The following is an 11,605-nucleotide window of genomic DNA, read 5'->3' on the forward strand; positions in this document are numbered from 1 at the left end:
TGCTTCGGGTTGCATCGACGAATGCTGACAACGTGCGACGGAGGCGAATGGTCTTTTTTCAGTTCATTTCTCAACGGGAAGCGTTCCGTGTCCGACAGAGCCAACGTCGAACTCAACGACGTTGGCCGGACTTGACCGGTGCTTTTCCTGGCGGTTGAGCACCGCAAAATGTGATTGCGCGGCCAGGGTCTGAACGTTGAGAGCAGATCAACCGAGGGGCCTGAATCTCGCAAGACAGACAGACTCCCGTCGATCAGGGGCAGATGAAGATATGTTGCATTCGTGGCCACCAAACAGAAGCCCGCGCATTCAAACGCTGATGGAATCCAATGGTTGTTGGAATGACAGTAGCCAAGAGGATTCTGGGCAATAGCAAAGCCACAGAACAGTGCCACATAGAAGCGGGCCTGATGCCGTCAGCCACCATTAATCGGGTAAGCTTCGGGTAGAGAGTGGGATTCTTGGAATCACGTGGGACGCTTTCACGTGCACCGAAGTGACCCGTCGTCTGGTCCCAGCCGCCGGGCATGAAGAGCCTTGACGGGAAGGGGCCAACTCTCCGGGCCAATTCAGCTCCGTCGGGGTCCAGGTCCAGTCCAGCAGCAGTGACGAATGCGCAGCACCGCCTCGACGATTACATCAGAAGCCGCGAATCTACGGCATTGGTTGGTGAAAACGCCTCCTTCCTGCACAGCTTCCCTAGCTGCCCAGCCCTCCTCAGCCCAACTCAATACGCGCGAGGCATACGATTGAGGCGGATGGAGACGGCGACCGGCGAAGGCGATGGAAAAGAGGCACCAGGCTGGCTGGCTGGCAGGGCAGGGTCCGATCATCCAGTGCTGTATTGTTCGTATCCATACGGAGGTAGGCAAAGCAGGGAAGGCAAGGTAACCATGGAAATGGTGGTCCCTGGCATGAGGGATGCGTGACCAGTGACCAGACACTCATTGACAGACTGCGACCTCAAGGCGTCGCCGTGCCGGCCATCGGATTGTGTTGCAGAGATGACGAGGAAATGGCTGTGCTGTCCCGGAGACACGCTTCCAGATTGTTTGGTCCAGGGAACATCCATCGCGGCGCCTTTGTCATGTTTATGGAAAGTCGGGCACACTTTTGAGTTAAAGGCGACGAGCCACTGCGTTCAGTGTTCACGACTTCGAGTTATCCACTTTTTCCGGGTTCCCCAGGCACCGGACGGGGGTTGGAGGTCGCTGCAGAGCGATACGTACCGCACAGCCTGTGTGTGATTTGCTCGAAACGCCAGCCATGATTGGCCCTCAGGTGCTGCTCCAGAGTCCAGCGAGCGCCGTCCCCCAGTCTCGTCCACTCCCACTCTCCAACAGCGGCCGTGCTGGAGCTGCCGCGCTGTGGTTTCTGTTTCGCTCCGGTGCTCTGGGTCTGAATAAGAGACCGGGTATTCGTGGGCAAGGGAAGGGGGTATTCCCCATCACGGCGCATCCCAAAGACGGCGACAAAGGGGACAAAAGCAACGAGGGGAGAACCCAAGAGAACAGCAGGAAATCGCAGGCAAGGGGGAAACATGGCAATGAACAGCAAAGTAAACTCGGGATGACATGTCCTGTCGGAATCAAGAGCGAGCAACCTTCGAGACAATCACTCACTCATCCATCGCCAGGCTGGAGGAGGGAGGTTTGTCGCAGTGGCTGGGCGTTCCCAGCTCAACTAAAATTAGTGGCCCAGTTGGCTTGCCAGCAGCTTCCCTCCTTCCGGCCCCCCCAGCATCCTCAGCAGGCACCTCGTCCTCAAGCGCTGTGCCACTGCGCATCCCTCCCCCAAATCCTCAGACGGACACCTTGTTTCGGCCGGGCTCTCGCCTCTTTTCCAAGACGTCTCATCACCTGAACTTAACCACCTCATCAACCTCCCACGCCCGCCAACCACCCGTCCTTTCTCCTCTTTTTTTCCAACCACACTACACCTTCGACCGCCTACCAAACTACTGCTACCGATCCTCATCTGCCTCGAGCAACAAACTCCCGGCCATCACCGAATTCTAAATCTTGCATCTCGCAACTCCGAAACACATTTAATCGACCCGCTTGCCGCGTCGACGTCTCTCGCATACCCTCCTCGCACCTCCGTCACCACAGCGACAATGCCCGAAGACGCCCCCTACGACCCCTACATCCCCAGCGGCCAGGCCGCCGGCGGCGCGCAACAGCAAGGAGCTGGCGGCAATGCGAGGACGCAGGCTTTGCAGGCTGTAAGTTGCGATGCTTTTCTTGACCGAGCTCGCTTTTCTGTCGATGGACTGGATCGTTGGTTGCCCCGGATTGTCCGACGCCTGATGACGACGACCCGACCGAGCTACCCGCCCGATTGAACATGTCGCCGATGACGCCTGATTGGGTCATCACAACAATTCACCAGCACAACCCGCTGATCGCGATGACCACGGCAAAAAATGGCGGCGATTGACGGAGGGACGATGCATAGTCGCTGTTGGGCTTGCTATCGCGACGGGAAAAATTCAGCCCCTGTCTGGCTATGCGGGTGTCCAGTCTCTTAGCCTTGTGACGACATCAGCGACCGCGACGGCAACGGCGAAGACTGCATCGACCGGATTCCATCAGCAGTCGTCGTGGAACCCGACGGCAATTCTCTCCGTCGTTCGCCGCTCGAAAACCCGATTCTCGCGTTTTTCCGTCGTCGGCGTCGCAATCAGGGGCCGGATCCGTTTCGCTAACTGCGCGCTCGTAACCGTGTCACCAGAGTCATGTGCTGACGTTTCTATTTATAGCAAATCGACGACACCGTCGGCGTGATGCGTGAGAACATCAACAAGGTCTCCCAAAGAGGCGAGCGTCTTGATGCTCTGCAAGATAAGACCGACAACCTGGCTGTCTCGGCCCAGGGCTTCCGTCGGGGCGCCAACCGCGTCCGCAAGCAGATGTGGTGGAAGGACGTCAAGATGCGCATGTGCTTGATTGCCGGCATCATCATCCTTATCCTCATCATTGTCATTCCAGCGGGTGCGTATTTCTCCTCCCAGTGCGCCTTTCCTTTGGATGGTTCGCATTTCTTCAAACTCGTCCGGCTCTAATCTTAGTTTTGCAATGTAGTCGTTGCAACCCGCTAACGTACCCGCCCAGTTGTTGCTACCCGCAAGTAACTAGATACCACCATTTTTGCATCACACGACCCCCTGGGTCCATGGTTATGGTCCGTCCTCATGATATGGAATGAAACGTCAGATATCTCGCAGGCTTCGAGCAACCGTGGGAGACTAGGGGAAGAGTCGGCACACAGGGCCAACTCTATGGGATAATGACTTGGGAAAGGGGCGGAGGTTGTTCGAGACGGACTCCGATCTTCTTCGATGGTCTGCATGCAAGAGGCCGTCGGCCGGCTACGGAACCCGCTCCGGTGCAGTCGGCCCGGTCAGTTCGGCTGCGGATCGACCGCATGTATGTATGAGGGATGGCAGGCGTTTGCGTAATTGAATTCTTAAATGGCCCTGAACATGTGTCTTTTCGTCTCTTCGCGAAGAACCTGTGGATTATCTTTGGTGATGCCCTGCAGCTAATCAGCATTTCCTGAATTTCATACTTCGGGGCGGGAGTCGGAGGATGATGCACCGTGTCGCGAACTGAGGAAGCCCATGTCTGCATTTTGGCATCTCGAGATAGTGACATGTCTAAGAACAAGAAAGAAGCTTCCTCCATGTCAATCTGCCAAAGAAGGCTTGTGTATCGTTAGTATCGTGTCATCGTGTGACGAACCTATGCACCTCATGGCAGCATCTGCAAAGTGATCTACAACGGGCGCGGTGCAGTCGGTCCCCGAGTCTATGATTCACGATCGATACGGATACCCATAAGCGCCTTAATTTCCATTACGTCGTATGGAGGTAGTCCGAGATGGAGGGGGGTGTCGAGACGTGCAGCCGAACGACGTGCTCAAGAGGGAACTTCACCTTTTTTCTCCAGTCATCAAGGGTGTCTTGGCCGAATGAGACGGGGCCCTGAAACGTCGTGGCCCAAAGTCATCGGCAGGACAGCCGATGGGCATATGCAGTGTGGACGAACGGAATCACACAAGGGAGGCACTACGCAGGATAGTATCCTTGGAAGAGGGGACGGGATCCACGATGTCGAGCGGTGTATCAAATGCAAGCTTAACGGGCGGCCGGCGTTCGGGGGGTTCAGGGTCAGGTTCGTCTCATCAAAGCTCGGAGGGGATCGCCGTTCCGTCGGCGTTGCAAGAGCTTGGCTACGGAACCGAGGAGGCGTTTAAAGTTGCATTTCCGCTGTTTGCATGTTCCCACCGGTTCCTGGGAACAGACGGCCCAGAGGGACGGGGAGGTTGCTGCTGGTACTGACGCTACTGTTGCGTCCTCCATGTTAAGATTGGGTGTCTTTCTTGTGGTCGTGTAGTTATTTTCAACTTCATCGCCTACGAGCCTCTGATCATCTCATCATCTCAGTCACCTTGGGGTGTGTTGCCAGTTACTGATCTTGTCGATTCTTGGAAGGTTGCGACGTCGTGGCTGCCTCGGCTCGAGCTTGCGTGCTTCTTCTTGTGTGCCTCCTTCCCCACCGGGCAAGATGAAAATTTTCAAGTAATTGCTTTACCAGGGCAACTGCCGCAGATGCTGCCTCTTTTAGTGTCTTCAACGTTCCTCCCGCAGGACTTGGTGATGGGTACGTACCGGCAGATTCCTTATCAGATCCGATCAATAACCGGACTGTCGACCCAATTGGCCGACGGAGCCACAGGGCAGAGCAATGAGAGGCTGCGCTGGGCGGGCGAGGAGCCACACTTGGAGGGGAGGAGACACTGAGGGGAGGGGGGAGGAGGAGGGGGGCCACAGTGTGCCACAGCCCACTCTGGCAGTCACCCACACTGCCCTGGTCACAGTGCGCAAGTACCTTACCCGGCGACAGACAGCTGCAGCCGCAGAGGTGAGGTGCAGAAAGGGCGCGGACCTGCCGCCTGTGAGCGGTTTCGGTCAATTTTTTTTTTTCTTACGGGCTGTGAGCGCCGGTGCAGTGCTCGCGCGCTCGGAGCCCCCCCTGCCCCTCCTCCAACACCTCCACTGCATCATACTGTACGCAGACCAAAGTGCCCACATAGGCCTGCCCACCACAGCAAGCAAGCAGCAGCAGCCCACCATCCACCCGCCCACCACGACGTCCAGTCCAGTCATAGTCTCGCAGGCCTCAAAAAGTAAAAAGCCTCGCTGCTGCTCCCGACTCCTGCCCTTCTCCCCTCCCGCTCCCCGAACATAGTCCCTCTTTGCTTGCTCTCCCCCGTCCGCAACTCGTCTTTTCTGCCCCGGGCTGCCAATTGAGCCTGTTGTTCCCTCGTTGGCGTCGCCAATTGACCAGCTATCGAATCCAGCTGGCCCGCCAAAGAGCAAGAAACAGACAGAGACAGACAAGAGAGTGGTAGCTCGCTTGTCCGGGTCTGCTGAGGTGTACAGTCCAGTGTGAAGTCATACTCTGCCTGACCAATCCACCGACGTTTTGACGTGTTCCAATTCGAAAGAGGTGTGTAGCTTGCGTCCTGCCCTCTGACTCTCGGAAAATGAGAGCGGGAAAAAAACACACATCATGCCAATGCGGTGTTGTGCGCGACATCGGCTCGGCGCAGAAACCCCTCCTCCATACTACACTACCTTTACCACTGCCGCCGCCACAGAATGGGCTGACCTGTCTGCCGTCCAGTCCCAGTAGCCACGATGCTCTCCGCAACCTCTGCCGTTTTCCGGGCCGGCGCCCGTCGAGCCGTTCCTCGCGTTGTCCGCCAGCGTCAAGCCGTCGCCGGTGCCCGCGCCAACCCTTTCCAGCGCCTCAATGCCATCCGCGCCCTGTCCAGCACCAGCTCCCAGTCCGAGCAGGCCAACCGCGACCGCACCCGAGCCATCATCATCAGGACCCTGAGCCAGATCGGCAGCCGCCGCGAGGGCCAGCAATACCTCTCCTACTTCACCTCCGTCTCCTCCCAGAAGTTCGCCGTGATTAAGGTTGGCGGTGCCATCCTCACCGACTACCTCGATGACTTGTGCGAGAACATTGCCTTCCTCTACGAGGTCGGCCTCTACCCCGTCATCGTCCACGGTGCCGGCCCTCAGCTCAACCGCCTTCTCCAGGAGGCCGGCGTCGAGCCCGAGTTCGAGGAGGGCATCCGCGTCACCGACCCCAAGACCCTCACCGTCGCCCGCAAGCTGTTCCTCCAGGAGAACATGAAGCTCGTCGAGAAGCTCGAGGGTCTCGGTGTCCGCACCCGTCCTCTGACCACCGTCCTGACCGCCGACTACCTCGACAAGGAGAAGTGGAACCTGGTCGGCAAGATCACCAGCGTCGACAAGGCCCCCGTCGAGCTCGCCATCTCGCAGGGCTACGTCCCTATCCTCACCTCCATGGCTGAAACCACCGAGGGCCAGATCCTCAACGTCAACGCCGACGTCGCCGCCGCCGAGCTTGCCCGCGCGCTTGAGCCCCTCAAGATCGTCTACCTCTCTGAGAAGGGCGGCTTGTTCAACGGCGAGACTGGCGACAAGATCTCCCACATCAACCTCGACGAGGAGTACGACCATCTCATGTCCCAGTCTTGGTGCCGCTACGGTACGCGCCTCAAGATCAAGGAGATCAAGGAGCTTTTGGAGACTCTGCCGAGAACCTCGAGCGTTGCCATCATCCACCCTAGTGATTTGCAGAAGGAGCTGTTCACCGATTCCGGTGCCGGTACCCTGATCCGCCGCGGCGACAAGATCGAGTCTGCCGACAGCATTGCTGCATTCCCCGACCTTGCCAAGCTGAAGCAGACCCTCATCCGTGACAGGGAGGGTATGGATGCCGAGGCTACCGTCGACCGCTACATCGAGTTCCTCAAGGGCACTCCCTTCAAGGCTTACTACGACGAGCCCCTCAACTGCCTCGCCATCGTCCTGCCCCCCAACGCCGAGCGCTCTCACCCGACCCTCGCCACCCTGACCGTCACTAAGGAGGGCTGGCTCAGCAACGTCACCGAGAACGTCTTCCACGCCATTAAGAAGGACCACCCCAAGCTCGTCTGGACCGTCAGCGAGGAGGACGAGAACCTCACCTGGTTCTTCGACAAGGCGGACGGCAGCTTCTCCAGCAAGGGCAACCAGCTGTTCTGGTACGGCATCGACAACCTCCAGGAGCTGGGTGTCCTTACCGACGAGTTCAACGCCCACGGAAGAGCCATGCTCGGCGACTCCAACCTCGAGGCCCGTCTGCGCCGTGCCGCCCAGGTTTCCAACCGCAACCTGTCTCAGTCCAGCCAGCCCGCTCAGGCTCGCGCATTCTCCACCATGGCCCGCCGTCCTCAGTGGGCCCCGGCCGCCGCCCGTCTCAACGGCAAGCGCACCTACGCCACCACCACCAACCCTAACCCTCCCCTGGGAAAGAAGAACGCCTCTAACGACGTTCCCTCCCGCGTTGCGCTGATTGGTGCCCGTGGCTACACCGGCCAGGCTCTCATCGACCTCATCAACTCCCACCCCAACATGGATCTCAGACACGTCTCCTCTCGTGAGCTTGCTGGAAAGAAGCTCGAGGGATACACCAAGAGGGAAATCACCTACGAGAACCTGAGCCCCGACCAGGTCACCGAGCTCGAGAAGAAGGGTGCCATTGACTGCTGGGTCATGGCTCTCCCCAACGGTGTCTGCAAGCCTTACATCGAGGCCATTGAGGAGGCTCGCAAGGGCGGTGCTGACCACCGCAGCGTCATTGTCGACCTGTCCGCTGACTACCGCTTCGACAACACCTGGACCTACGGTCTTCCCGAGCTCACCAAGCGCTCTGAGATCTACAAGGCTGACAAGATCTCCAACCCTGGCTGCTACGCTACTGCTGCCCAGCTCGGCATTGCCCCTCTGGTCGAGCACCTCGGCGGTGCCCCCTCCGTCTTTGGTATCTCTGGCTACTCTGGCGCAGGCACCAAGCCCTCCCCCAAGAACGACATCAACATGCTCCGGGACAACCTGATGCCATACAGCTTGACGGACCACATTCACGAGCGTGAGATCAGCGCCAAGCTCGGTGCCGAGGTCGCCTTCTCCCCTCACGTCGCTTCTTGGTTCCGCGGTATCCAGGCCACGATCCACATCCCGCTCAACAAGACCTTCACCTCTCGTGACATCCGCCAGATCTACCAGGACCGCTACGCTGGTGAGAAGCTAGTCAAGGTCGTCGGCGAGCCCCCCTTAGTCAGGAACATCATGAACAAGCACGGTGTCGAGATCGGTGGTTTCGCTGTCCACAGCAGCGGCAAGCGCGTCGTCGTCTGCTCCACCATTGACAACCTGCTCAAGGGTGCCGCCACCCAGTGCCTGCGTAAGTTTCCCCCGATTTTCTTTTCGAGAGCTCTACTAACACCTGGCCTAGAAAACATGAACCTCGCTCTTGGCTACGCGGAATACGAGGGCATCCCCACCATGTAAAGGGGACGCGGTCAACTTTCAAGAGACGGAACGAAATAGATTCATAAGGCTCGGCGCGGAACAACCCACACAAACTTTTAACGGAGTCAAACCGGTTCAAAAAAGCATATTTTCCTTGAAGCTGTCAGACGGTCCTTTTACACTTGGTTACCCAGTTCTTTTTTTTATTTTTTTATTTTGCCTCTGCGGAACGACTGGTGTTCACTCTATACGTTTGCTATTTTGCTCGCGTTTCTCGGGGCTGGGTTGGCGGGTCGGTGACGGTTTTCTTAAACGCGCGGTTTGTGTATGCTTGTATATAACCGGGTACGAGTCAAAGAGTAATTACACAGATTCAGAGCATGACGATGGTCAAGAGTTTTGCGTGAGTTTGATGTTGGTGACGGCGGCACTTACATGCGGCCAACAGAAGTGATGAGGTTTGTCGTGTCTATTTGCCAAGACTGATTATTCGAGTTAAATGACCCGAAAGAGACTTGTGTGTATCAGCGTACGGGTGACTCCGTTACCTTTCATCGCCTTGTGCCTTCCAGCCTCGCTGTTCAATGTTATATCACAGCGGGGTAACGAATAGGCGACTGTTGCTCGAGATCTCGCTGGGTATCTACAACCAAACTCTAAAAGGCTCTTCAGTTGACTTGGTAACCCAGCAGAGAGTTTCAGCGCGTATATATTAGACGCAAACCTTAGCCGTAGCCTCTCTAGTTGTCATCATACTGGAAATGCCTATTCGCTCTACAGAAAATTGGTCGGCATTCTCATCATAATAGTTACAGCACGCGCTGTAGCCCGCAACGGAGCTCCCGACACCGAACAAGGGGCGCAAGTCAGTTATACTTTTTCTGCCTACGTGCGGTCGGATTGCCAGCTGTCTTGAGCTTTTCAGGTTCTGACTCGGGAGAGTCCGCGCTGTTGGTGGTTGGGGTCTAAGAATATCTAACCCAACCAACTGCATTAAATCAATCAATATACGCGGGAAAAGTTAACATCCCAACGTCTTAAACCTAATTTGATTGCGACGTCTGCTCCCTACAAGGCTGGCGTTCATCTGTGTGAAGCCGCCAAGGCTAGGCGAGGTGTTCGGCCAGGCCTGCGATTGTAAGTTGCGGTGGTCATCTGGCTTTGCTGATCTTTAATTTGCGTGACTCGGCCTGACGGCCGCTGGAGTTGATTTTCTTTATGTAGTCTGTTTGCGCCATCCGAAGCATTTTTTGCACCTTGTGCGGATGAAGTTGTTCTGTCGCTTTCCAAGTAAATCCACACAATCACGTTCCTTTCCATTACCAAATAAGATACCCACGATGCATCCCTCAACCTTTCTGACGATCGCCTCCCTCGCCGCCGGCGCGATGGCCTCGCGCTCCATGGGCTACTGCATGAACTCGGACCGGTCCGGCGGGGACATTGGGCTGACGAAGTTCTGCTGCGATTCGCAGTTTGACTTTCGTCTCAACGAGGTACGTTCAATGAGCTAAGCCCCCTTCTCTCTTTCTCTCTCTCCGTCTCTCGTGATGCACCCGCCCCCGAATATTTTTCTTGCTAACGAAATGGGGTTTGACACAGGCTGGCGTCTGCAACATTCCCACGGACAGCTGCTACAGCATCGCCGAGTGCTGCCAGACGGACTTCTACACGTTCAACACGTGCCCGGACACGTTCCCGTGCGAGAACAGCGCGGTCGATAAGGTGTGCAGGAGGGGGTCTGGGTATGTTGACCCGGGCCAGCCGAAGTGAGCGGGCGACGGGTAGGGGAAGGTTAAGGGGGTGGAGGTGGTGAAGGATGGATGCTTGGGCGGTGCATGGCGAATTGCATAGATCAAGGTTGGAGTTAGCTTTTGGGAGGTTCTGTAAGATTCCCCAGGAAATTTTATGTTTTGCACTTCGTCTACCTAGTAGCAATGATTAGTGTTACCTGCGAGAGAAATGACTTGGTGTATATGTGAAGGGCTCGATAGCATATAGAAAGGCTCTATCTAGAGACATTTCCGGCTATCTAGAAAGAGTCCTGTTTTATGTCTATCGCTGACGTGCCTATTACGCGGGCTATTCACATTGTCACTATTATTTCTTTTATCTTTGTCGTCTGTATCGTCTCTATCGTCTCTATGGTCCCTGGGAAGTTATGTACCTATGCTAATATTGCAGGTTGATGATTACTGTAGTTGGTGGCACGTTCGGTGAGGCATTCTTTTTCTCTCCTGTTTTTGCATCGAGTGTGAGGTGCGCCGACGACCGTGGCTAGCGAGGTTTGCAGCTAGAGTTCTAATAACCCTTGCAGCAAAGTTTATCGCAGCCATCCATACAAAAGGCCCGGATCCCAAGCATTCCAACCCAAACTCATTCCTAATCCTCAATCCCGAATCAACCCCGTCCCCCTCGTAGAACAAACCAGCAGCCGGCAGATATACGCAAAGATAGACACCTACATTCTCATAGTTATCTCACAATCTATTCTATTATTGCGGTCACAACTAATTACCACGACAAGAATACAATACGATAAGATACGGAGAAGAAGGCAAACGAGGAGTGAAGAAAGAAACCCGGAGAAGACAAGAAGAGAGGGATCGAAGCATACGATGTTTAGACAACTTCTTAAGTCCGGTCTCTCGGCCACGAAAAGCTCCTCAACCGCTGCCCACCCTCGGCTACCATCCGTTCATTACGGCTTGAGCTTGCTATTATTAAATAAGTCGTACTTCTCAACGTGATACTAAGTTAAGCCTAGTATAGACTTTCCATCCACTCTCTCTCTCTCTCAAAAAAAAAACAGATTTTTAAGATTAGTTCTCAAACGCGTGTTAAATTAAGCTCTAACGTAAGCTATAAAAACTATAGCTATATGATTTCTAATAATAACATTATATATCTAATTGAATACCCTTAAACTGCAAAGGCGTAGATATAATTAATGATTTAAGGCTTGAGGACAGGCTTAAGGTTAATATTATATGACTACTTCCTGCTGTAATTTTGCTAATGTCACTATAAGTCGACTGTTCAGTTGAGTGTGACACTAATAGCAAGGGAGAATAGTCAAGGTTTCATAGGACTTAAAGATACTGTGCAGTGTTGTAGAGGAGTTTGCAAAGGGGCTGAGGAACCAGACTTCTGAGTTGTTCAGACCTATAGAAGGATAACTCTGGATTAGTGTAAATGTCAGAGGTT

General features: G+C 55.2%; 2 protein-coding genes across 2 annotated transcripts; both read left to right on the top strand.

Moving 5' to 3' along the window:
- Positions 1-2,116: 2,116 nt before the first annotated feature.
- On the top strand, positions 2,117-3,064 carry GCG54_00008707 (Synaptobrevin-like 1; the record flags this gene model as incomplete). Its single annotated transcript, XM_045408668.1, has 2 exons — positions 2,117-2,224; positions 2,762-3,064. 2 exons carry the CDS (start codon positions 2,117-2,119, stop codon positions 3,062-3,064), a joined length of 411 nt encoding a protein of 136 aa, XP_045266411.1.
- A 2,640-nt stretch (positions 3,065-5,704) lies between these two features.
- GCG54_00008708 (Protein arg-6) lies at positions 5,705-8,437 on the top strand (the record flags this gene model as incomplete). Its single annotated transcript, XM_045408669.1, has 2 exons — positions 5,705-8,330; positions 8,382-8,437. 2 exons carry the CDS (start codon positions 5,705-5,707, stop codon positions 8,435-8,437), a joined length of 2,682 nt encoding a protein of 893 aa, XP_045266412.1.
- Positions 8,438-11,605: the final 3,168 nt, after the last annotated feature.

Source organism: Colletotrichum gloeosporioides, assembly GCF_011800055.1.
Source record: "Colletotrichum gloeosporioides strain Lc1 chromosome Unknown consensus_30, whole genome shotgun sequence".
Lineage (NCBI taxonomy): Eukaryota > Fungi > Ascomycota > Sordariomycetes > Glomerellales > Glomerellaceae > Colletotrichum > Colletotrichum gloeosporioides.